The sequence below is a fragment of the Sylvia atricapilla genome, chromosome 4 (assembly GCF_009819655.1).
Source record: "Sylvia atricapilla isolate bSylAtr1 chromosome 4, bSylAtr1.pri, whole genome shotgun sequence".
NCBI lineage: Eukaryota > Metazoa > Chordata > Aves > Passeriformes > Sylviidae > Sylvia > Sylvia atricapilla.
The window spans coordinates 54,675,496-54,700,118 of record NC_089143.1 but is presented as its reverse complement, the minus strand read 5'-3'; the positions used below and the strand labels follow the sequence as shown (position 1 = coordinate 54,700,118).

Below are 24,623 nucleotides of genomic sequence, written 5' to 3'. Positions count from 1 at the left end.
GACAAAGGGCAGGGCAGAAGGACAGGTTTCCCTAATGGAATGCCAATACATCCCACAGGCATCAGTGGTGAGAAGAGGATGCTGAATGAGCCAGTGACTTCTGCTGATCACCCAGGCTTCTTCAGGACAACAGCCAAGGACCCGAGGACAGCAGAGTCACCTCTGGGGACCAATGGACTGACTGAGGAAAACATCAGTGAAATGGTAAGAGGATTAGAAGATACTTTTTGCTTTTTTTTCAGCAGACTGGCTGGCCATGTGTCTCTCACAGTCTGCCTGTCTTTGGCAGATTGAGCATGTTTATTGCTGCACTGGAGCTTTCATGTGTTTAGCAAGATGCTTATGCCCACACAAAGAGTGCTTTGTTAACTAGGTCAACAAAAGAGCATCTTTGGAAAGTTTTATTCTATACTTTTGGTTTCAAAAAGCTGCACCCAAGCTACAGAAACCAAATCAAAGCAGTCAATTGCAAAACTTTCCTTTTCAGACACATGAGCAGACCTGCTTTCCATAAAAGCACTTTTCCTCTGTCCAAAAGCGGAATAGTGCACACCCTAATCTACTCCAGATGCTGAAGGAGAGAAAGGGTAAGACTTTAAGTCGATGCTGTTGAATCAGTATCCACCACTAGGAGGGTCATATCCACACAGGAGCATTCCATGCTCCTTCCAACTCCCTCCACCCCCTTAACTATGGAAACACCTTAACAACAAGGTGATGATTTCTGACATGAGGGAGCATGCCTGCAAAAAACCACCTACTCTATGAGCAGCAAAGTCAGACCAGGTCAGGCAGGTGAGTTTCCACTCTGTATTTCAAGAGGGGACAGGTAAAGGGATCTGCCAGTTGATACAGATCCCAGTGAGAAGCTGTTTTTTCCTCCCACAGCGAGGTCCCAGCCCTTCAGTTCATTCCCAATGGCTGCAGTTCAGCAGCTGGATCAGATATGGACTTGTGGAGCTCCTCTGCAAGGCCTGCTTTCCAAAATGTGCCTGCTGGCCTTTCAGAGTAAGCCCAACATTTTCTGAATACCAACAAGCCACAAGGTTCTGCAGGGGCTGTTCTGTGCTCTGCCTTGCTCGGATGACGAGAAGCGCTATCCCCTTCCCGTGGTTCTCAGGTTCTCCACAAAGGAAGGAGGCCTTTTGGTCCTGTAGGCAGGAGTGCCTGGGATGCGGGCCCCCCTGACGGTGCTGATGTAAGGCAGAAGGGGAGGCTCCCGCACCACCAGCGCAGTGCCCTTGGGAGTGTAGGCTCGGAGCAGCAATTCCTCTTCCTCGTGTGCTGTCACTGCCACCCAGCCTGCACAGCAGAGAGAACAGGGAGTGAGGAAGACAAGTCCCTAGGATCAAAACAGCGTTCTGACACAAACTACTGCCTCCCAGAGTGGCTGAAAATCTGCGCCACCCACGTGTGGGTGCTTGAGAAACCAAGCTCAAAGGTCATATCCAGCCCTTTCCCAACAGCAGGCAGCACTAAAGCCACGTTACTCTTCTCAGACACAGCTCTTCCCTGGTCAACTTAAGAGGAATGGTGGGAACTACCAAAAACACAAGAATGAAGCTTTCCAATCAATGGCCCTTTCCCTCTCACCTGGACAGCTGACAGTGTCACAGCCATTCCTGATGCTGTAGAACCCATATGGCAACCAGAGCACAAATATCCCAGTGCTGCCATCCTGTACAAGCATGGCTGCCAATCTCCATTCCTGAAGGCTGCCATCCCTCAGCTGGACAAAGTCATGGCTACTACGATTTTGTGTTGTTGACAGTCCTGCTCTGAGCAGGAAATACAGATTCACTCATTCAGAGGCCTCCTCCCATCAATGTTCCTAGGATGCAGACCCTGCAAAGCAAACTAGTGAAGAAATATTAAATTACCTGCAGAGGAAAGTTTGATATCTGCAACTGCCTCAGTGGTACCAATTCCTTTCAATGTAATGTCCTGAGGGACAAGTGGAGGGAACTCTTTCATTCTCTCTTCCCCTCCCATGGGAACCTAAGATTAAAACACAGGGAAATGATTTAACAGTCAAGAGACGCTTCAGCAGTCCTACCTCAAACTGGCAAGCATGGCACAAGGGAGAATAAAGACACTAAACATTTGTGAGCCAATGAAGAGCTGGATTGAATAACCTCCACAAGTTATTTCAGGTTTGCCAGAACAGAGTTGGGATCATACCCAGAGGAACACTGTGGGAAGTGAGCAAAGATGAAGTGCCCACTGCAGGATGCAGCTGGTGCATCAGGCCAGCTGCCTTGATGTGAGTGACAGCACTTGTTCTCCATGTGTACAGGAATGGAAATACCAGGACAGGAACAGCTCACCCCATCTCTCATCAAACAGCAAGTGCTACACAGAACATTGCCATACCAAGGAAAAAGTCAGACAACCCAGAGACCAAGAAAAGTGCAGAAGGTCCAGCAGGAAAAGAATAAGGAAAATTTTCAGCTGCAGTCTGTTCTGACACCCCGGTTTGCCATGGAAAATATCCCCATTGCTGCCTGCACTTTAAGGCTGTTCAAGAAGAGCCAAGTATGAGTAAGCAGAGCAGTGCAAATCTCATCAGCCTGAATGCTAGAAACAAACTGCCGAAAATGCCTCATCCTGAGTGCTCTCTCCTAACACACCTCAGCCATGCAGTCTGTGCAAGACTGCTCCACACCACACTTCACCACTCACCAGCTGCACAAGTCCCAAACTCCTGACACCTGTGGATGTTCCCTGTCAACTGCACCCCAGACAGGGGTCCTGCCTCCCTGCAGACACAAGCTCCCCCCAGCACCTCCCCTTACCTTTAGGAACTCCTGGGCTGCGTGCTTCTCATAGATGGTGTCTGCATTACTCAGCGTAGTAACATGGACTGGCAACAGGTTAGAAGCCAAGACAGAAAACCAGGCAGGCTTTTCTCCCTGAAATAAATACCAAAAGGATATAAAACATGCTAACAGAAAAGCAGCCCTGAATTGCTCTCTCCTGCCTCATTTCTTTCCTGCATGTTGAAAAGCTGCCTGCTTGATGCAGGCAGGGAGGGGCCCTGTCTGAAACGTCCTTGTCTCTGCCAATGACAGCAGCCAGGGATCATATAAAATTGGGATTTGAGCTTCCAGAAGAGAAGACCCACAGCTTCACCATCTTGCCTCAAAGCACCGCCAATGCCACACTGACTGCCAGCACAGCTGCTCAGCTCAGGTAAATCATCCAGGAGAGATCTTTGCTCTCATTTAATTCACAAGAACAAACTCAGTGTGGTTATTCAGTGCATGAGGTGATGGACATCTGCTCTGGTGCTTCTTCTCCAATCACTCTACATTTCTCACACACAGCGCTCATTCAACAGTACTTGGTTCCAGCTGCTCTCAAGCTATGCAAAGTTGGTGGAGCAATTTCAGCAGGCACTCTCCTCACATTTGCAGGAAGAGAAAACAAGGTCAGAGAGGGGAGAAAACTCTGCAAACACTGCTAGTAGCCAGAAATAAGTGCAGGAATTCCTTTAAGGTCTAAGCTGAGGCAGGAGCTTCTGTCAAGATCTGAGCACAACTGTCCTCCAAGATCTCAGGAGGATATAGATACACAAGACTGATACATTGATGCATGCTCCTGACGTAATTTTTTACTTTACAAAATCCTGCCCCCTCTACCTTTCTGGTTTTCTTCTAGCAGGTCAAGAATATTCTTAGCAAAGTACCAATTCAACATTTCTGTGGTGATCTTGGAAAGCAGACTGAAACAAAGGAATAGCCATAACACCTCTAAAACAGGGCAAGCTACTGAGAAAACGATCTGAGACTTATGATAATGTCTAACGTTCTTAGGAAAGAAACTGCCTCTCACAGCGGAAGCATGATGGGAGACCAACTCCACACAGTTCAATGAAGGTGTATGGCATGGGATTTTTAATGAATGGAAGAAATTATTGGCAGAGGAGACACGCAGCACATTTGAAGAATATTTTTTACAGAACCTAAAATACATGAGAAATTAATTGCTTCCTCAGGTAAGTTCTTCAGAGGTCTGCCAGAGAAGAAAAATGTCTATGATTTTCTCTCTTAGCAGACAGCTTTCACAAAACACAGAAATGAGAAAAACCACCTATTTTCCCAGTTAATTCTGACATTCTCCTCCTTCCTTCATGCCTCTTCGTATGTCATGGGAAACACATTAAACTGAAGATGTTTGTCAGCATTCAAAACCCATTCCCACTATACACTATGTAATGCCTGCTGGGAACAAGTAACAAACCTTTCGACTACCCATCCCAAGGCATTCTGGCTTCGTGCAGTGATTCAGTAACTGATTCATTATCTTCAGCAAGGAAAGGGGCTGGGAAAGCTATCCAGAAAGCCTATAAAGGCTGGTACTACAGTAAGAGATGAAGCAGCTGCTACCAAAATCCTTTCTTCTCTTACCTCTAAGTAGTCTATACGTCCCAAGGCTGCTAAAAACAAGACCATTCCTGGCTTGAGAATGAATGTCCGTGGAACGATGGCATGTGATGGCAAAACAAGCTTTATTTCCTTCTCTGTTAGAAGATTCAAAACCTGTAAAATTAATTGTCATAACTCATTCCAGATGTTTCAATGGGAGCAATCAAGTCAGCATTGGTGTTATATTGACAGAGGAAGAACACCAAGCCAAGCAACGTCAAGAACATCTGACACAACAGTTCAATCCTGGTCCACACAGTAAGTGAGAAACAGGAAAAATCTCCCCTGCCAAAATCTGCCAGACAATCTGCTTGTCCTTCACTCAGATTGAGCATTGACTGCAGGAACAAAACTTGATCTGACACTTGGCACAGAGCTCTCCAAAGGACAGCATGAGCATAATCAGAATCAGCAGCAACTATTTCTGGATGCAGGAAGCATTTTCCACATTTATTCAACTCCAGAAGAAAGGAAGAAGACACACGGTCTCAAGTTACCAAACCAGGTCTCTAAACTGATGCTAGAGACCTAGGTGCAGGTTAGTAAAGCAGGTTATGGTCTGACAAATACATCACTAGAAAACCAGGAGTCTTCTAGAGTTCATGAAAGCAGCACTGCACTTGAACTGTAAAGTCTCAGCACTTCATTCTCTTCAGACACTTCCTGTCTCCCTGTACTATTTAACCTTCCCCAAAAGATGACCTGTAGTTCTGTGTGGAAATTAAAAACACCAAAAAAGCAGAACATGCCTGTTTTGGACACGTGCACTTTGTCAGCACTGGCCTCAGTAGGGCACTGCTCTACTGACAAAGACCTGATGTTTTGGAGCCAGTAGCAGCAACATCATAGATCCTCTTAGCTTCAGGAGAACACTTTCTCTAAGATGTGGTTCGGCCATGTAACTCTGGTTACCCTCCTAAGCTCCACCTTCTTCTGTAGCCTGGAAAAGCTGAAGAAGTGCCAGCTTCATTGGGTGAGTGATGCTGGTGTGAACTTGCTAAAGAGCACTCTTGCATACTTCCCTTCTTTCAGAGATTGTGGAAGCTTGGTGATCAGTCCTGCAGCTCCTCTGCAAAGCTGGCAGTATTGCACTGCTCAGAAATGCAACAGCATTACCACATGAACCCCTCTCAAGTAAATACAAACTTTAATTCCCAAACTAAGAGAATTCTAATGCCAGGACTACCACAGAAACACTCTCCCACAGGCACAGCTAAGGCAGAACAGTCCTCCTGTCAGTCCCCTATCACCCCAAAACACAGCACCACAGAGTACCTACACAGTCTTCCTTTACAATTCCTGGAGTGTCAAAACACCACCGAGCATCCTTCACTTCGTTGTGAGTGAACTCTTCCCTTTCCTCATGCTCCTTAAGGCTATCTTTAGGATCTTCATCCATGCTGTAGGAGAGCATGTCAGGGTCAAAGTCAATCTCAGCATTAGATCTGTGCTGTTGAAATGTTCTTCCAACTCTTCCTGGATTAAAATGAAAGATTTTCCTGGTAATTTACTTAACTTGCTTTCCTTCAATCAAACATCTACCCCTTTCATGACTTAAAAGAGTATATCACTAATATAAAGGTGATAAAGACACCATGTGGCTAAAAAATTGTGCATTCAAAAGCCAAAATGATAAAAAATCCCTTCTATAATTCTTGCTTAGGACTCCTCATGCCCTAAAATCTCAGCAGGGAGCAGATCACTTTGTTATTTCCACTTTATGGTAAAGCAGGCTGCCTCCTTTTTTCAGTGCCTCAGACTGCCAAACACAGAATTATCTGAAAACCAAAGCTATCTTATGGCAACCCCCTCTTTTGAATATATACTAAAATGATGTACAACCCCTGCAGCTCAAATGTGATTGTTTAAAATTAAACTTATTTTCTTTATTTGGGAACAAGAGATGGCTCATACTGTGATATCCTGGCAAACTACTAAGTTATCAGAATTTGCCAGCCTCATTCAGACAGGAGATGCATTGCACAGAGGAACCCTCTGCTACTACAGCAGCTGACAGGTATTTAAAAATACTGATGATGCTGCTTATGGAAGAGATAGAGGTCATGCCCTTATTAATCTGGGAGCAAACATTGGTCAAAATAACTTAACCTTTGTGTAATGCAGCATTTTCATTAGGGGCAAAAAGGTAACACCTTTACTCACCCACTAAGTAACCTTGCTTTTTAAGTTGATTAAGGTACTTTTTTTCTTCACTGCTTAGCTCATCTTCTGTTTTTGCTGCCTCTTCTTTTAGCCTCTCCTGCCTTCGGAATATTCTGTCACACGTAGGGTTAATAATTGGAAACTTCAACAGGTTCAGTGTTGTTCCTGGAAAAACAAACAGAAAGCACTTCTGGGTCTCTGACTACCTGATAAATTTCAGCTCTGAGGAACAAGATGACCAAAAAACTGCTTCAACCTTTTGGTGAAACCAAGTATCACAAAGTCAGAGGTGGAACTACAGCTGCTCCCACAAAGTACTAGCCTCCCAACCTGGGAAAGGAAAAACAAGCCCTCCACATGCTTAAGACCTGTTCTCACCTATAGCTTGAACAAAAGGGTCTCAAAGCTGAGTGGTGCCAAGGCTGACTTAGTACACTCCAGACAAGTCTCAAGTGCAGACAGCTTGGTTTGGCCCACAGGTGCTCACCACTCCACCTCCTGGCCTCTCCAGACTGGAGGGCACCTCTAATGGATAGGGACAGGGGAAGGCACGTGTATCAGGTGCCATCCTAACTGGTACGGGTGCACACAGACCCACGCTGGTTTACCAAGCCTCAGTGCTACAGGATACACATGCATCCCACTCCTGCTGCCCCGAGGAATCACAGAATCAATTAGGTTGGAAAAGACCTTTGAGATCAATACCATGTTGACTAGACCATGGCACTGAGTGCAACATTCAGGCACAGGGACTCCATCATCTCCTTAAGCAGTCCACTCCAATGTCTAGCCACGCTTTTGGTGAAGAAACTCCTGTTAATGTCCACCTAAAGCTGCACTGTTCAATCTTAAGACTGGGTCCCCTTCTCCTGCCACTGGCTGCCTCAGAGAAGAGACTGACTCCCATCTGGCTACAACTTCTTTTGGGTACATACAGAGAGTGATAAGGTCTCTCAGCTCCCCTTTTCTGTGTGTTAAACCCTTCAGCCGTCCTTGCAGTTGACAACTTGAAGCACAGCACAGCTCTGGAGCTTGCTGCCCCCCACGGAGGTGCTCAGGGTGGCAGGTACCCCTTTGGTGACAGGTTCTCCTGCTGCAGGGGTGGCCGAGAGCAGCCCGGAGGCCCACAGCTCACTGTTTTCTGCACACCCCACATCCCCCATGAGCCGTGCCGCAAAGGGCCGAGCGGCGCCCTGACCTGGCCACGGGGACACGGTGGCCCTGTCGATGATGTCGGGGGCGCGGGACTTGCAGTAGTCGGAGCGCAGCAGGGTGTTGAAGAGCGTGGACTTGCCGGAGTTGGTGGCGCCCAGCAGGTAGACATCGCCGGCGCACTTCCAGGAGCGCTGCAGCCGGCTGACCAGCCCCTCCATGCCGTAGCCGGTCTTGGCGCTCACCAGGCGGACGTCTACCAGCTGTCCTCCCCGCAGCCCGGCCAGGGCGCAGGCCGCCGCCACCCGCTGCCGCAGCCGCCCCAGGTGCCCGCGGCAGTCGGCGGGCAGCAGGTCCACCTTGTTGCCCACCACCAGCACGCCCGCGGCGGGCACGTCGGGGCCCAGCAGCGCCGGCAGCTGCGGCAGCACCGGGTCGGGCAGCTCCGTCACGTCGAGCACGTAGAGCAGCAGCGGCCCGCGGCCGTGGCGCGGCGGGCGGCGCAGGGCGGCGCTCAGCACGGCGCGGTGCTCGGCGGGCGGCAGCCGCAGCCGCAGGGCGCTCCCGCGGTGCGCCAGCGCCCAGCACCGCTGGCACACGGCGCCGCGCAGCGCCGCGGGGCCCTCGGACAGGAGGCTGCGGTACTTGTCGGCCGGCACGAAGCCCGGCGCGCCGCTGTCCGCGCACTGCATCTCGGCCCCGCAGCCCGAGCAGCTCACGCCGCTGGGCGGCACCGACGGGTCGGACAGGCTCGGCACCGCCGCCGCCGCGCCCCGCGCCCGCCGCTCCCGCCGCGGCTTCAGCTGCCGCTCCCGGCGTAGAGCCGCCGCTCTCTCAGCCGGGTCCGGCTCGTACTCGAGGAAGACGAAGCGCTCCTGCTCCTCGCCGCCGCCCGCCGTGGCCCGGCAGCGCCGCAGCGGGGCTCGGGGCCGGGCCGTGCGGGCCAGCAGCGCGGCGCCCAGGCGGAGCATGGCGGGGCCGGACACAGCGCCGCCGCCGCGCGGGGCGCGCGCATGACGTCACGGATGGCGCGGGCGCCTCGCGGGAGACGCGCCCGTGACGTCACGGGTGGCGCAGGCGCCGTCCCGCTGCCCGCGCGCCGCCGCTCCTCTCGCCCCTCGCCCGGCCGCCGCCGCCCGCGGCCCCTACCGCCGCCACCATGTACGACGCGGACGAAGGTCAGCGCTTTTCCCTTTCTTTCCCCTCGCCTTTTCTGCCCTCCCGTCCCGGCCAGGAGGCCAGGGCAGGCGCTGGGCGCGCCGGGGCCCGCGGCCGCCGGGAGATGGGGCGATGCGGTGGGATGTCCCCCAGAGCCGGGGTGCCGGACGGTCCCTGAGCCAGGCGAGGGGGACACCGCGGTGGTCGGAGCCTGACTCACACCTTGTGCTTCCCCACAGATATGCAATATGATGAAGACGATGATGAAATCACCCCCGACCTGTGGCAAGAAGCCTGCTGGATTGTTATTAGGTGACCTGCTAAAACTCGCTGTCCTTATCCCTTCCACAGGTGACATCCAGCTTGCTCCTGGGAGCGCGTCTGGGAGCTGCAGGCTTGGCTATGCTAAACTGTGTGCTGCAGCACGGTCAGACTAGGAGGGCTTTTGGTAGAAACAAAGGGTTGTTGGCGGGGATTAAGGAGCTCTGCTGACCCCCATCACACACTTTTTTCAGTGAAGCATGTGGTTTTGCCCACAAATATCACAGCTGATGCTGGCATTAGGAAGCCAGTGCTTGGTTATTTTCACCATTTTGGTGATGATGGTTTTTTCTAGCAATACATGGGTGTCCAGGACCTGTGTGGCTGGAACAGAGAGGATCCAAGCTAAAAGTTCTGAGTATTATTGCTTGGGCTTGGGAGAATGCTTCTCGTTTACTGCAGCTTGGAAAATTAGTTAAAGCAAAGTAATTTACAGGTGTTACTGGAAACCTGAGCTGAAGCTGCTTTCAGTGAGGTTTGTCATCACGTTTCTCTTCCAGCTTTAAGGGAAACTTAAGGCACTGACTTTGCATGCAGTCGTGGCTTAGCCAAGAGGTGGCAGCAAGTCTGTCACTGTAATGTGTCTGTGTCTTCAGGCAGGGAGGGAATTGCTAAACATTTGTGAGGAGCATCTGTGTTTGAAACTCATGCCTTGGGTTAAGTGAATGTGTTTGATTCTGCACTATATTTCATGGCTTTTGGGGTTCTGGTAATAAATATCTCTTAAGTTTATTGATGTGTGAACTACATGAATTAAATTAAGGTTTCTTATTAACCTGCTATCTTTCCTTTTTTTTTTTTTTTTTAAGCTCATATTTTGATGAAAAGGGTTTAGTCAGGCAACAGTTGGATTCCTTTGATGAGTTTATTCAGATGTCTGTGCAGAGAATTGTTGAAGATGCACCACCAATTGATTTACAAGCTGAAGCCCAGCATGCCTCAGGAGAAGTGGAAGAGCCAGTAAGTGGAGAATCTTGGCAGAGATGATTTGTTTTTACAATTCAAAGTAATTTTACCTCAGTTTTATTCAACTCCTGCCCTGCTCTTTGAGTTGAGGCGTGACCAAGAACAAGCGGCTGCTGCAGCTGATGTTGTCAGTTCCTCTGCAAAACTTCATGGACAGAGATTTAGTAGAGCAGGTCAGATAGCCAAGAGTAAGCTGTCTTTTGGTGAGATTTTGGTTTTTCAGCAGCTTTACCACGGCAAGATAGGTTTAGCACTGAAAACCTCTCTTAGCTTTGACTCAGGTTAGGTCCGGGTTCATCTTCATCCATTGGCACCATGTTCCAAGAGAACAGATTGTCTGGAGTCTGCGCCCCGTGATGGCTCCTCCACAATGAGTGTGCACCTTCTGCTGTGGCTCTGCTGCTTTTGTCACCACTGTCCCTTGTGTAGTCTGATCCCTGTTCCAAAAGTGCAAATGGTCATGGGGCTTGCTGTCAGTCACTGCCTTGATGAGACTTAAAGGAACTTTGGGACACCAGAGCAGTGAATTTGTTACACGGATTTCTTGTTCATTTGCTTTTTCTTTTGCAAGCAAACAGCTATCCTGTAGAGAATAACTGAGATGTCTTTTGGTTTCTTTGCTAGGCAAGCAGTCCAGAAACATTTAGCTCAGTAATTCTTACTATTTCCTCTGTTATTCTCTGCATATTATGGCAGAATTCTCTACTTGTGCAGTCCTGCAGCTGATGTTTGTGCTGTGCCTGGTCACAGTTCGGATCACAAGCGTGGTTTGTGCTTGCCTTCTTTTTGCCCAAAACCTAGTATTTTACTTTCTCAAATCAGAGAGGTTAGTGTCTTATTCTCATTTATTAAATGCAAATTTTTAGGAATAGGTTTAGAGATGAGAAAAAGAAAACTTGCTTTTTCCTTCAGAGTCAATTGCAGGCAGTCTCTCACCACATCTAAAGATGCTGGACTAATTTTAAAAAATTGTGCATATTGGGAGAAACTTGATTTTTTTGTTTCTGTCTTCCTCTGCCTCTGAGTCTTAAATTTTGAAGGCAGTTTACAGGACATGAGAGGGTTTAGCAACCATGCTGAGAGATATCAGTGATGGTAAACGTATTCACCTTAAGATTGCTTTCATGAGAACTTGGGAAACAGTACTATATGTGGCTGTTGCTGCAGGAAGACCCAGGAAAAGGTGTTTCTTCATGTAATGATTGAGATATCTTTTGACCTACAAAACATTTGCCATCAAGGGTCTGCCACCTCCTGTTGTAGGAAGCTTTTGTGCATTTTAAAAATCAAACCCTTTTCCAAAAACTCAAGTCTTAGTTGGTTTACTTGTCCTGTAGAATCCTCCTAGGAACTGCTGTTACCCAGCTTGCTAATTAACTGTGTTTTCATTTATTGTGGCTGTTCTTCTGCAGTAACAGTTCTGGTTGCTAATAGGAGAGATGTTTCCTCCATGACAAGTAAATATTTTCTTGTTTTCCAGCCCCGGTATCTGTTGAAGTTTGAACAAATCTATCTCTCCAAACCTACACATTGGGAAAGAGATGGAGCACCCTCACCTATGATGCCAAATGAAGCCAGACTGAGAAACCTTACGTAAGAGCCAACTCTGTGGTGGATAAACACAATGAAGAACTGCCTCTGCCTTATTAATTCATAGCCGATTACAATATAGCAATGTCTTGAAAATATAATAATTACTGCTTTGTTTAAATCTCTTTGTCTAGTTGTTACATGCAGACGGTGATTGATGATTTGGTAATAATGCTTAATACACCAGTGAGTGGTTGAGTAACTGCCTTCATTACTCAGGGTTGTACAGAAAGGTAGTAACTGACAAATAACACAGTGGTGTTTTTATTCTGTAGGTATTCTGCCCCCTTGTATGTGGATATAACTAAAACAGTTATTAAAGAAGGGGAGGACCAGTTGCAGACCCAGCATCAGAAAACCTTTATAGGAAAAATTCCTATCATGTTGCGTTCCACATACTGTTTGCTGAATGGCTTAACTGACCGTGATCTTTGTGAGCTGAATGAGTGCCCACTTGATCCTGGTGGCTACTTCATCATTAATGGATCAGAAAAGGTAAGGGATATACCTTGCACAGCCATCTTCACAGGCGCTGGAGGTTCTGTTACTTGTATCCATACGTTTTGCCAGGAGCATAAACACTCATATTTCAGTGTACCAGAGATACTGGGGGTGCTCCTGAGCATGCAGAAAGATGGGCTTGTAGTCATCTGTTAGGACTTTGTCAAGCCACCTTTTCTTCTGTGAGGCCCATTTCCCATCTTCAGTCATTCCCTTCTTCAGTTTTGTGAGCTGCTTTGTGTTTTGTGAGCTGTTTGCCAGTAAGTACTCCAGATGTTTTTATTTCCTTTCCCAGCATTGCAGAGCAGCGTGCACTCTGAAATGAGACACTTCCTCACTCCAAGTGTTCTCCAGCTTGTTCACAGCTATATAGATGCATTTTGTTTTAAGAATGGGTTCTTGCCTCCACTACTGTGGAAGCAGCTTCACAATATCATATCCAAGCTTGTTAGTGCCTCACTAGTGAAACTGACAGTATTTTATAACTGATAACCTGGGCAAACACAGCAAAATAATTAGAATTTTATATTTCTTCTTGGGGAGGAGAAAAAATCTGGCTTTGATTGTTGAGCTGGCGTTTAAATTTGCCTCTGTGTGCATTGGCCTTGGAAAAACAGATAGTGAAATGCTTTCTTTGTCAGTGTGTGAAATGTCTTGGCACAGCCAGCAGGTGTGGTAAGTAATAACAGACAGTAGTGTTCCCTGAGTCTCCTGTTTCGGCTATTCAATCTTAACTAGCTGTATGTTTTGTTTAAATCTGTACTTTTAAAATACAGAGTTTGGCCAATTGACTTCATATTGCTTTCAGTATTCTTTTTTGTCAGTTATTTACTGGTGCTCTTGTTTCTAACACAGGTTCTGATTGCTCAGGAGAAAATGGCTACAAACACAGTGTATGTGTTTGCAAAGAAAGATTCAAAATATGCCTACACAGGAGAGTGTAGATCCTGTCTGGAAAATTCCTCCCGACCAACGAGTACTATATGGGTCAGCATGCTGGCCAGAGGTGGACAGGTATGGCTAGGCAGTAACAACCCCAGAGACTGATTTAGGAGTTTTGTTACTGTCCTGTCTCTTTGCATTATTTGCTTTTGGGTTTTTGAGAAGAAATTTCTTCTGATGCTAAGTTGTAAAGATTAAAGGAAATGAAAATTTGTTTGTCATACGTTATGCCTGCCTCTGTACTAAATATTTTGAAGATTGAAATGAAGACGCAATTTTTGGCAGGTTTTAGGGCAAGGCTAAAAATAACTTTTAAATTACTGTGCATGAGTTTCTGGAAAATTCCGACAAGTTGTGTTGTGTTTTTTCATGAAGAATAAATTGAGGAGTAGATATCCTCTCTTTGCTGATGGCCAACCCAGTGTTGAGATGTATTTTGCAGACCTCATATTAATTCATATTTAACATCTAATTGTGCCATCTGTGAGAGGAAATAAGTGCTACTTGTAACTTCTAAAGCAAAAGGTGTCAGTACTCATTTAGTATTGCACTAATGTTTTGCGATTTTCCAAGAGCAACTTAAATAGAAGCTTTACAGTATTCTCACTCCTGATGTTTGGGGCACTCCTGGTTTCCTCTCCATCCCACAGCATTTCCTTCTGGAGAAGGGGAGCAGCTACTTAAATAATCACTTGTACAGTGGGTTAGAAAAGCTGTGTTTAAGCCTGACATAAGGAACACTGCAGGTGAATAGCATTGCCCTTGGTGCTAAGGAAGAGAAATGATGCATATGGGTGAATGAGTAGTATTTCTGTTCCTTTGTATTAGCAAAAATGTTGCAAGTTTTCACAGACTTCTAAAGCTTGAAATGTTTTTAAAATAAAAAGTCCTTGCTGGAGTTAGGTTGTGGAGTAGCTCCTTAGTTGGCCTGCTGAGAAGCCATGTTTTCCTGTGGTGCTTGAATAAACACGCTTGTGTTGTATCATCCAAACCCAGAGAGAGACTTTTACTTAAAGGCAGGATGATTTTAGAGACTTTTATTGAAAGTCAGGATGATTTAAGCCTAACCTGTGCTGTCCCCATCTCCGCAGGGTGCGAAGAAGAGTGCCATCGGTCAGCGCATTGTAGCAACTCTGCCCTACATCAAACAGGAGGTCCCCATCATCATTGTCTTCCGTGCACTCGGCTTCGTGTCCGACAGGGACATCCTGGAGCACATCATTTATGATTTTGAAGACCCAGAAATGATGGAAATGGTAATGGATGTTAAATTGTTTCCTGTCCTCATGTTTGGTGGTGTGTCAGTGCAGGCAGTCATCACTTGAAGCGTTCATTTTCCAGTAGTAATTATTTTTTATTATTGTGGTTTCTGTGTTAGAAATGTTGAAAGTTCTCTGCCTGAATCTACACTAAAGCGTACATTAAGGGCACAGAGAACAGTGGAATTTTTAAAGCATTAATATGTATTTGGAGAGTTAGGGTCTTCTCCCACTTTTGTTGACTTTAATTGTAAAATCTTGATTATACCTGAAACAGCATGAGACCTAGAATGAACTTGGATGAGAACTATTTTCTGAAGTTTAAACTATTTTTCTGTGTTCTTCCTGCATTCTTCCTTGCTATTTTCTAGTGCCAGAAAGACCTGGATCGATAATTAGCAGATCCTGAAAAGAATCACAAACAGCCTACTGTGTAGTTTCCTTCAGCCCAACAGACACTGGTTGCTACAGGATTTTGCTGTATTTTTGTGCCTTAGGTCAAACCCTCTCTGGATGAAGCATTTGTCATTCAGGAGCAAAATGTTGCCCTAAACTTCATTGGCTCAAGAGGTGCCAAGCCAGGTGTCACCAAAGAAAAGAGAATCAAGTATGCCAAAGAAGTCTTGCAGAAAGAAATGCTCCCGCATGTTGGTGTCAGTGACTTCTGTGAAACCAAAAAGGCCTATTTTCTAGGGTATGTCAGAACTCTGTCTCACAGCTGCAAATGGGTATTTTTTACTCATGTATATGATTGGAAGAATGCCTTGAATGGAAGTTTGTTTTAACCTCAGTCCTTTGGATACCCTCTGATAAACCTTGGGGCACTGGTATACTTCTGAGGCTGAGAAAATGCAAATTTTGATAAACTAGGAAAAAAAAAAAAGAAAAATAACAAAATATGCCTCAACCACATTTTGGATCTTAAGTTAAATATGATGATAGTGCTAAATGACTTTCTGATATCCAGTTGCGTGGATAACATCTAGAAATTGGTAACTAAGATGTAAATAAGTACCAATAAGCTGACTGTAATGTAAACCACTCTTAAAAACTAGTAGCACATTGTCTTGATCACTGCTTATTGTAGGCAGATGACCTGTAGCATCAGGAGACATGTGATTTTATACCTGATTGCATGTGCTTAAACAGAGCCCGTATTACAATACAGGACAGATATTTAGCAGAAGAGGTGTGACCATCATGATGTAGATATTTTCTTCTCTCTGTCCTTAGCCTGAACTTTCTCTGGGTCATCCACCTCTAAGGATATGCCAAAGAGGTTTATTTTAGGACAGTGGTATCCTAAAGATCTAGAATGGACAGCCTTTAGGAGAGAGTTCACTGACTTACCTGTGAAAACGTGTTATCTTTCTTGTGAATGTCTGCTATCAGTTTAAAACATAAACTTGTTTGCTTAGGTATATGGTTCATAGACTGTTGCTGGCAGCACTGGGAAGAAGAGAGCTGGATGACAGAGATCATTATGGCAACAAAAGACTGGATCTTGCTGGGCCACTCTTGGCTTTCCTGTTCCGAGGGTAACTATCACATTCACATTTTCTTTCATGGTAGAGGCATTGCCAGCCCTGTGCTTCTAAATCAGGCTAATTCTGTTGTGTTGGAGAGCCAGTCTTGGGCAACACAGCTTCTATCTGCTTTTGACTTTCTCACGGAGTGGTTGAGTTTCCTCTAACCATAGGTGGCCAGCACTGACTTGTTTTGAAGCATATTTTGTGTATGTTTACAAACAGTTTCATTTGCTTTATTCCCCTCTGCCCCTGCGCCCTGGTTACAAATTGCTTCTTTTCAGGAAGCCAGTGACTTTTTTTTCAAATAGCCCTGAGAAAGCTATTTTAATTTTTAATCAGATTTTTAATCAGATTTCTCGGTGTCTTTCTTCTACAGAATGTTCAAGAATTTGCTGAAGGAAGTGAGAATATATGCACAAAAGTTCATTGACAGAGGGAAAGATTTCAACTTGGAGTTGGCAATTAAAACAAGAATTATTTCAGACGGTTTGAAATATTCATTGGCAACTGGAAACTGGGGTGACCAGAAGAAAGCTCATCAGGCCAGAGCAGGAGTATCTCAGGTACAGTAAGGGCTTTGTCAGGTTTACAGTTCTAATGGTAAAACTGTTCTCATGGAAGAGTTTAATGTTGCTTAGCAGCCATACATGTTGTATGTTAATCAGAAATATTCTAAAAAGGAAATTTCCTTAGGTGACACAGATGAAGATCCAAATACTTGAATATCTTAATGGGTGTGTGGTTCAGGGTGGGTTTTTGTCATGGTTTGTTTGCTTTGGCTGTTGCATTCACTGCTAAACAGTTGGTGCAACTCTTGTAAAGATTTTTTTGTTGTACCATGAACTTTTGTGTAAATTCCTAGTCCCAGGGAATCATCCAGGAGGATGGATTTCTTTCCTTTAGTTACTTCTCGTGCTTCACAGGCACTTAAAAAAACTTGAGTGACACCTTACAATATAAAAGTTATGTATTCCACTGCAAATGATGAGTGGCACTGACTTTATTAGCGTTTATTAGAGTCTTGCTGTGGTACAACCATGCTCTGGAAACTTCTGCCACTACAACACCAGTTAGGGAGCTTGAGATTCTAGGAGTAGTGTGAGATGAGTGGAGGTGAACTAAAAAGTGTAGTTAACAAAAATCAGAGCTGTTTTAGTTCTTTGTAAGCACACCATCTCTAGAGGGTGTTGATCCTTTGTGCTAGTGTGTCATGATGCCTGTCAGCAGCACACCTGAGCTTTGACTGACTGAACTCCTTCCTACGTGCAGGTGTTGAACCGCCTGACCTTTGCATCCACACTGTCCCACCTGAGACGCCTGAATTCTCCCATCGGGAGAGATGGAAAACTGGCCAAGCCCCGGCAGCTGCACAACACCCTGTGGGGAATGGTTTGCCCTGCTGAGACCCCTGAGGTAATGAAAGCAGGATTTGTGTACTAACTGCCTTGCCCTCACGGTCATTTTGTAGCCATGGCACCTGTGATATCCCTTGCAGTTTTTTTAATAATGCTGATGCAAATATTCAGCTTTATAGCTAACTCAGTGGTTGAAAGCATATTTTGTGTCCACTTCCTTGAGGAGTTAAGGTGAAATCTTTGAATCTTCTTGGGAGAACCTCTTGATTTGAAAATGCAAGCTAACTTTGTGTTTCTGCTAGGGTCATGCAGTAGGACTTGTGAAGAACTTAGCCCTGATGGCTTACATTTCTGTGGGGTCTCAGCCATCCCCAATTCTGGAATTCTTGGAAGAATGGAGTATGGAAAACCTAGAAGAAATATCTCCAGCAGCCATAGCTGAGTACGTGCATATAAAACTCTTTAAATGGACTTAAGCTTTTTATCCTGCACAACAGTTCAAGGGTTTGGCTGTTTCAATAAACAGCCAAAGTTGGGGTTATTTGGTGGGGTGGGATATTTTTAATTATTATTTGTTTGTTTCCCGTTTCTAGTGCTACCAAGATATTTGTTAATGGCTGCTGGGTAGGAATACACAAAGATCCAGAGCAGCTGATGAATACCCTAAGGAAGCTTCGTCGTCAGATGGACATCATTGTGTCAGAGGTATAAATCTTTACATCTAGAGTTCGGGTGTCCTTTTAGACAAGAGAAGATAATTGCTTGATACTACTTCACAAGTTCCAAGTAGCATTATTTGCAAATCTCTTTCTGAATATACTTCATGTTGGGTTTATGTTTTATTTGCGGAGGTTTTAGTATTTGATGCATTTGATTTTTTTTTAATTAATATTATATGCTTGATTGTGTATGATTGTTGCTTGGTTGTGAGGTTGGTTTTTCTTATGGGGGGATGTTTGTTTTTAAAAAGGATCCAGTTGAAAGACAAAACAGTTGAACACAATCTTCTAAAACGCTTCTGTTTGTAGGAGTGTTACTCTTTGTCCTGTGCTTCTGATAACGCCTGGAAAGTTCTGATAGTCTACAAAGTCTGAAAATTTTGTTTTCTGTGGTTCTGATTCCAAGCTGCAACTTTGTATTCATGGGGTGCTGCTGTCTTGCCCAGGTCTCCATGATTAGAGATATTCGTGAGCGAGAAATCCGCATCTACACTGATGCAGGCAGAATTTGTCGGCCCCTTTTAATTGTGGAGAAACAGAAGTTGCTGCTGAAGAAAAGGCACATTGACCAACTGAAGGAACGAGAGTATAACAATTACAGGTAAGATACATTCCTGAAATTCAACTGAAGGTGTCGTTTTTCATCTTGGAAGCTGCACGTTCCCTCAGGTTGGAGAGAGGAATGTTTAAAGCTTTGTGCAGCACAAAGATGCTTTCTCTGCCTGGTAGTTTGATCAGTTTTTTTAATCACACTGAGGCAGTGGTAGTAATACTAAGCCTTGTTCTTGTCACTGTTAAAGAGACCCATTTTAGGTGTTAAATGAGTTATTGGTTGTTCAGTTGGCAGGATCTCGTGGCCAGTGGCGTAGTAGAGTACATTGACACCCTGGAAGAAGAGACTGTGATGCTGGCAATGACTCCAGATGACTTGCAAGAGAAAGGTGTAGCTTATTGTTCAACATACACACACTGTGAGATTCACCCATCCATGATCCTGGGAGTGTGTGCATCTATTATCCCTTTCCCTGATCACAACCAGGTCAGTGCACCTCTGCTGACATCCTGCTTTTAAAGCTGATAGAAAACCCATAGGTTTGTCTGTGTAAAGAGCTTTAAATATCTAATTGGTCTTCCCTTTGTCTGTCTAGTCTCCCAGGAACACATACCAGTCTGCTATGGGTAAGCAGGCTATGGGAGTCTACATTACCAACTTCCATGTCCGTATGGATACGCTGGCACACGTGTTGTATTATCCCCAGAAACCCCTGGTAACAACACGCTCCATGGAGTACTTGAGGTTCAGAGAGCTACCAGCAGGTGTGTTGTCAGTTCAGAACAAAAATACTGGTTTTGTTTCAAACATGTCACAAATGGTGTGTGTAGAGTACCTGAACATTTAGCAAATGCATGAAATTTAAGAAATAAGAATAGGTTAAGTATTAGCTTGTAGCTGGACAGCTAGACTGCAGAAAATCTGTTGGTAGTGTTGCAGCTGGAACTACTTAACCCAAAAAAAAACCTGCTAAAATCTAACTGAAAAATTGCACTTTCTGTATTGATGTTTGATGTGTTTATCACAAGGGGTCACTCTTGACTCTCTTTTGTACCCAGAGCTGCATTTGCTGATACTGCATGTTTGTGTGTGTGGGATGTAGAGATCTTATCTGAGAAAGGGCAGAACATCTTCACTGTAGAGAATACAGCCTACTTTGAGTTAAAATAGTGTCTGTCTGGGCATGTGTGCATTCTTGCAAAACATTTTCTCTGCATATTGTAGGTATCAACTCGATTGTAGCCATTGCATCATACACAGGCTATAACCAGGAAGACTCTGTCATTATGAATCGTTCTGCTGTTGACAGAGGCTTCTTCAGGTAAGCCTTTGTAAATTTTTTAACTGCTTGGAATTAAAAAAAAAAAAGCCATACTGAGTTTTCCAGGGGCTCAAGAAAAGTTCATTTTATGCTGGAAGATGCCATTCTCCAAATCTTTCCAACTTGAGAAGCTTCTTAATTTTTTTTTAATGGGAATGGAGGGAGCAATACAATGAAAATAGTGAACATGTATCTTAGCAAAAGACCATGAAACCTGACTGCCCACTTTGTCTTCCCGAGCTTCCATTTTGATCTTTATTCAGTTTAGTGTCCTTTGTATCAAAGTTTAATGAAAAAACATTTGGTGTCTTCCCTAGTGTATTTTCAGACAAGTCTTGCCAGTTACCAGAACAATGTTGCAGCATTCTAGCTTAGCCTTGTCTTTATTATTGAAACAGTTGCTCCCAGTTAGGATTGGAATGTTCCTCTCCTTAGAAGGAACTGCTATTGGCACAGCTGGTGGCTGATGTGACTTTGTACATTATAATATCTGAAAGCACTTTGGTGTGCTGGCAACTGAGGCAGCAAACAAAAACCCTTCAAGCACCAGAAAGAACCTAATATAAATTGAAAGTTTTTCACTGCAGCTCAGTTATACTGAGTGTGGCTCTGTAAGGTAGCAGTAGAAGCCTTAAAAAGTTTGCAAAATTGCATGCACAAGGAGGAAAGTAATATGAGAATGATATGCTGAAGAGGTGAGTAATCATTAGGAATAATAACTACCTCTGAGGTGTGAAGCAGTACAAAAGTCTTTGAAGTTCATCAGAAATTAACATGTATCTTGGGTACCTTGGCAGTATCTGCGAAGTGGCCATCATAATGCCCTCTGAAACTTTTTTGTTTGATGGGTTTTTTTGGGTTTGTTTTGCCCTCCTCAGTGAAGGCCAGATTAACAGGAGATCAGAGGAAAGGTTGTGCAGCATGCGCTGATTATTTGGATTTGGTTGTTTTTAGTAACAGTAGCCATAATATGTGACAATGAGATATGCAGGTGGGGGAAAATGATGCTGGCTTCACTGGAGAAGACTTTGTAACTTCATTTCAGGTCTGTGTTCTATCGCTCATACAAAGAGCAGGAGTCTAAGAAAGGGTATGACCAAGAGGAAGTTTTTGAAAAGCCTACACGTGAAACTTGCCAAGGTAAGGTAAAGGAGTGTACAAAGACTCCATTTTTAAATTAAGGTTTTGTGGGCAAGGTAGTTCATGTTGAACTGATTCAGTCATCATTTTGGGATATATTAATACAGACATTTCTGTATTTTATAGAAATTACCGTATCAGTTAAGGTATTTGCATTAGATATTTTAACAGTTGTCTGAAGTTGCAAGCAGACTTGTTGAATTACTGCAGAACATCAAGAGCCAGTATGTTGAAAAATTTAGGTCTACTTTTTTTGTCTTTTTCTTTCCCCCCAAGGTATGAGACACGCAATCTATGACAAACTTGATGATGATGGTTTGATAGCCCCTGGGGTACGTGTGTCTGGGGACGACGTCATCATTGGCAAAACAGTCACACTGCCAGAAAATGAAGATGAGCTGGAAAGCACCAACAGACGCTTCACCAAGAGAGACTGCAGCACCTTCCTGCGGACCAGTGAGACTGGGATTGTAGATCAGGTCATGGTAACCCTGAACCAGGAGGGATACAAATTCTGCAAGATTAGGGTGAGCACTGACGTTTGTGCTTCCTGCGTTAATAATCTTTGGTCTGTATGTAAGTTACCAAGTGCATGTTTTCCTGTGGCTTACAGGTACGTTCCGTAAGAATTCCACAAATTGGAGATAAATTCGCTAGCAGACATGGTCAGAAAGGAACCTGTGGTATCCAGTACAGGCAAGAGGTAGTAATTTTTATTTTATTTTTTTTTCTGAAGATTTTACCTGTGATGCATTTAGCATTGGAACTGTCTTAAGTGAATTGTCTGTCGAATATCTACTCAGGTGCAATGTTGGTTTAAATGTAGCTAAAATATTTTTAGAAAGAGACACAGCTGCTTCTTACATATTTCAATGCCTTTTAAATTCTTTAAAAGACTTAATTTGGATCCAAGCACATACTTCTCCTAAACATGATGTTTTGGGAGGAATTGACTGTGTTTTTCCCTGCTCTAGGATATGCCCTTCACGTGTGAAGGCATCACACCTGATATCATTATCAACCCGCATGCCATCCCTTCCCGTATGACCATTGGTCACTTGATTGAGTGTCTTCAGGGCAAGGTAAGAACAGTCTTCTATACTGCATGTCTGAGCAATATGAATTAAAATTTGGTGGGGATTGTTGTTTGCTTTGAGCTTTTTTGGGTTTTTTTTTTGTAAAGGTAAACACTATCTAATGCGTGTTAATTCAGTTAAAAATTATTCTTCTCCAGTTAGTTGATAGCAAAAGAAAGTTTCTTAGGGAAGATGTACAGTGCTGTAAATTTTATCTGGAAGGTCAGGCCCTACAGTGTGCTCTATCAGCTGTTGCTTTTGTTCCAGACATTTTCCCCTGACCTAGAAAAAGGAGTAGAAAATTTGTTTATAGTGTGTATTTTTTAAAATACATGACAGACAAACACAGAGAGATAGGGTACTATCATTGGTGTGGAATCTCAAATTCCAGTATTAAGAGTTACAACTGAAACAGCTAAGTATGGTCTAACCAGTCCTTCAGAGACCTGACAAACTTTTCCAAATCTCTTCTCCATAGGTGTCTGCAAACAAGGGAGAAATCGGTGATGCTACACCTTTTAACGATGCTGTCAACGTGCAGAAGATTTCTAACCTTCTATCAGATTATGGCTATCATCTAAGAGGAAATGAGGTATAATCAAAGTATCAATTCACTGCAATTTTTTTTAAATACATTTGAGGGGTAGCAAGGCTTATGATTGCATTGACTTCTTCAGGTTCTCTACAATGGCTTCACCGGTAGAAAAATCACATCCCAGATCTTCATTGGTCCCACCTATTACCAGCGCTTGAAGCACATGGTGGATGACAAAATCCATTCCCGTGCACGAGGGCCAATCCAGATCCTTAACAGACAGCCCATGGAAGGCAGATCTCGGTAAGGATCCCTGCTAGTTTCTGTATGCTGCCATGTTTTTCTGTCCAGTTTTTAGCCCTGAACAAGTAGTTGCTTCAGCGTTGCAGCTTAATTAGCTCACCCCAAATAGGCACCTGTTTTGTCATGGTTTTGGTTTAAGATGTTGTGTTGGGTGCAGGTGCCAAGGTTTTGGTAGCAGGAGGTACTGCTGGGGTGGCCTCTCTGAGAAAGGACCAGGGCTTGCCCCATGCTGGACACGGCCACTTAGAGCTGGCCCTGGCAGCCCCAGTGCTGGCCAGAGCTGAGCCCAGCAGTGGTGCTGCTGGCATCTCTGTGAGAATATAGCTAAGAAAGGGTAAAAAACGCTGTGCAGCAGCTGCGAGAGATGAATAAAGAAATGCAACAGGCCCTGCAGCCTGTGGAAAGCCCACACTGAAGGAGGCTCCTGGTAGGAGGTATGACCTGTGGGAGACCCCTGCTGCTGCAATCTGTTCCTGAAGGATTGTAGTCTATGGGAAGGGCCAGTGTTGGAACAGTTTTTGAAGGATTGCCACATACTGGAGCAGGAAAAAATTCTGAGGAGAAAGGAGCAGCCAAGAGGAGCTGTGATGCACTGACTGCAATCCCCATTCTCCCAGTCATCACAAGGAGGGGAGGAAGCAGTTAGGAATGAAAGGAGGGAAATAAGCCTGGGAACAAGGTTGGGGAGGCAAACGTTTTAGTTTTGTCTTTGTTTCTCATAATCCTACTCCCTTTTTAATGGGTGATAAGCCCTATTTCCCCATGCTGAGTCTGTTTTGTCTGTGATAGTAATTGATAATCTCCCTGGTTTTACATTCACTCATGAGCTTTTCCATCTTACTTTCTCCCCATGTCCTGTTGACATGGTGGGGACCAGAGAGCTGTTTAGGGGACATCTGGCAGACAGCCAAGGTTAAACCCACCACAGATAGCAGAGGATGACTTAAATCATACACTTCATTTTGCTGTATGGTTGTGCTGTCTGTGACTGTCAGACACCAGCTGTTGAAATGCTCATCAACAGTCAATTAATAACTGTTTTCACAGTTTTATTCTGTGGTGTTAGAGGAAAATTAATGCACAGCTTTCCTCCTGCCTTGCAATACAGATACTTGTTCCACCATCAAGAACTGACTATTTTGCCAGTGAACTCAAAAGTTGAGAGGTTTTTCTCTTCCTTTTAGTGATGGCGGCCTTCGCTTTGGAGAAATGGAACGAGATTGCCAGATTGCTCATGGAGCAGCCCAGTTCTTGAGAGAAAGATTGTTTGAAGCTTCAGACCCATACCAGGTCCATGTGTGTAACCTCTGTGGAATCATGGCAATTGCAAACACGAGGACTCACACCTACGAGTGCCGCGGATGCCGTAATAAAACTCAGGTACGTGTGGTTTTCATCAGCCATTGTTTCTCCTTGTGGGCAGGAGGAAATGCCACTTGAGTGAAGCAGGAGGATAGGGAAGTAAATATTTAAAGAAGCACCAGAACAATTGCTATTTTAGTTTCATAACTGTTTTAAGTGTTTATAGGGTTGTAGTCAATTTGGATGCGTCCTTTATTAATTTTATAGTGTTGGCATGTCCCTTGGCAGGAAGTGCTGTTCAAGTGTTGTAC

The 24,623-nt window shown here is 44.7% G+C and overlaps 2 protein-coding genes across 2 annotated transcripts in view; one reads left to right on the top strand and one right to left on the bottom strand.

The window, feature by feature from the left end:
- Positions 1–386: 386 nt before the first annotated feature.
- On the bottom strand, positions 387–8,759 carry NOA1 (nitric oxide associated 1). Its single transcript, XM_066317952.1, has 7 exons — positions 7,789–8,759; positions 6,591–6,755; positions 5,707–5,903; positions 4,410–4,541; positions 2,796–2,912; positions 1,881–1,998; positions 387–1,302 (listed from the first exon to the last, which is right to left on the bottom strand). Exons 1-7 carry the CDS (start codon positions 8,711–8,713, stop codon positions 1,097–1,099), a joined length of 1,860 nt encoding a protein of 619 aa, XP_066174049.1. The 5' UTR covers positions 8,714–8,759; the 3' UTR covers positions 387–1,096.
- A 32-nt stretch (positions 8,760–8,791) lies between these two features.
- The window catches only part of POLR2B (RNA polymerase II subunit B), a 16,739-nt gene continuing 907 nt past the window's right edge, over positions 8,792–24,623 (top strand). Inside the window, exons 1-24 of the mRNA XM_066317948.1 lie at positions 8,792–8,920; positions 9,140–9,212; positions 10,031–10,181; positions 11,668–11,780; positions 12,053–12,272; positions 13,134–13,292; positions 14,312–14,476; positions 14,977–15,173; positions 15,898–16,017; positions 16,385–16,571; positions 17,278–17,421; positions 17,666–17,805; positions 17,957–18,068; positions 18,529–18,683; positions 18,923–19,121; positions 19,231–19,399; positions 19,860–19,956; positions 21,002–21,096; positions 21,373–21,623; positions 21,710–21,799; positions 22,071–22,178; positions 22,651–22,764; positions 22,850–23,010; positions 24,195–24,390. Coding sequence (XP_066174045.1) covers positions 8,902–8,920; positions 9,140–9,212; positions 10,031–10,181; positions 11,668–11,780; positions 12,053–12,272; positions 13,134–13,292; positions 14,312–14,476; positions 14,977–15,173; positions 15,898–16,017; positions 16,385–16,571; positions 17,278–17,421; positions 17,666–17,805; positions 17,957–18,068; positions 18,529–18,683; positions 18,923–19,121; positions 19,231–19,399; positions 19,860–19,956; positions 21,002–21,096; positions 21,373–21,623; positions 21,710–21,799; positions 22,071–22,178; positions 22,651–22,764; positions 22,850–23,010; positions 24,195–24,390 — 3,435 coding nt within the window. The 5' untranslated portion in view covers positions 8,792–8,901. The remainder of the gene's footprint in view (positions 8,921–9,139; positions 9,213–10,030; positions 10,182–11,667; positions 11,781–12,052; positions 12,273–13,133; positions 13,293–14,311; positions 14,477–14,976; positions 15,174–15,897; positions 16,018–16,384; positions 16,572–17,277; positions 17,422–17,665; positions 17,806–17,956; positions 18,069–18,528; positions 18,684–18,922; positions 19,122–19,230; positions 19,400–19,859; positions 19,957–21,001; positions 21,097–21,372; positions 21,624–21,709; positions 21,800–22,070; positions 22,179–22,650; positions 22,765–22,849; positions 23,011–24,194; positions 24,391–24,623) is intronic.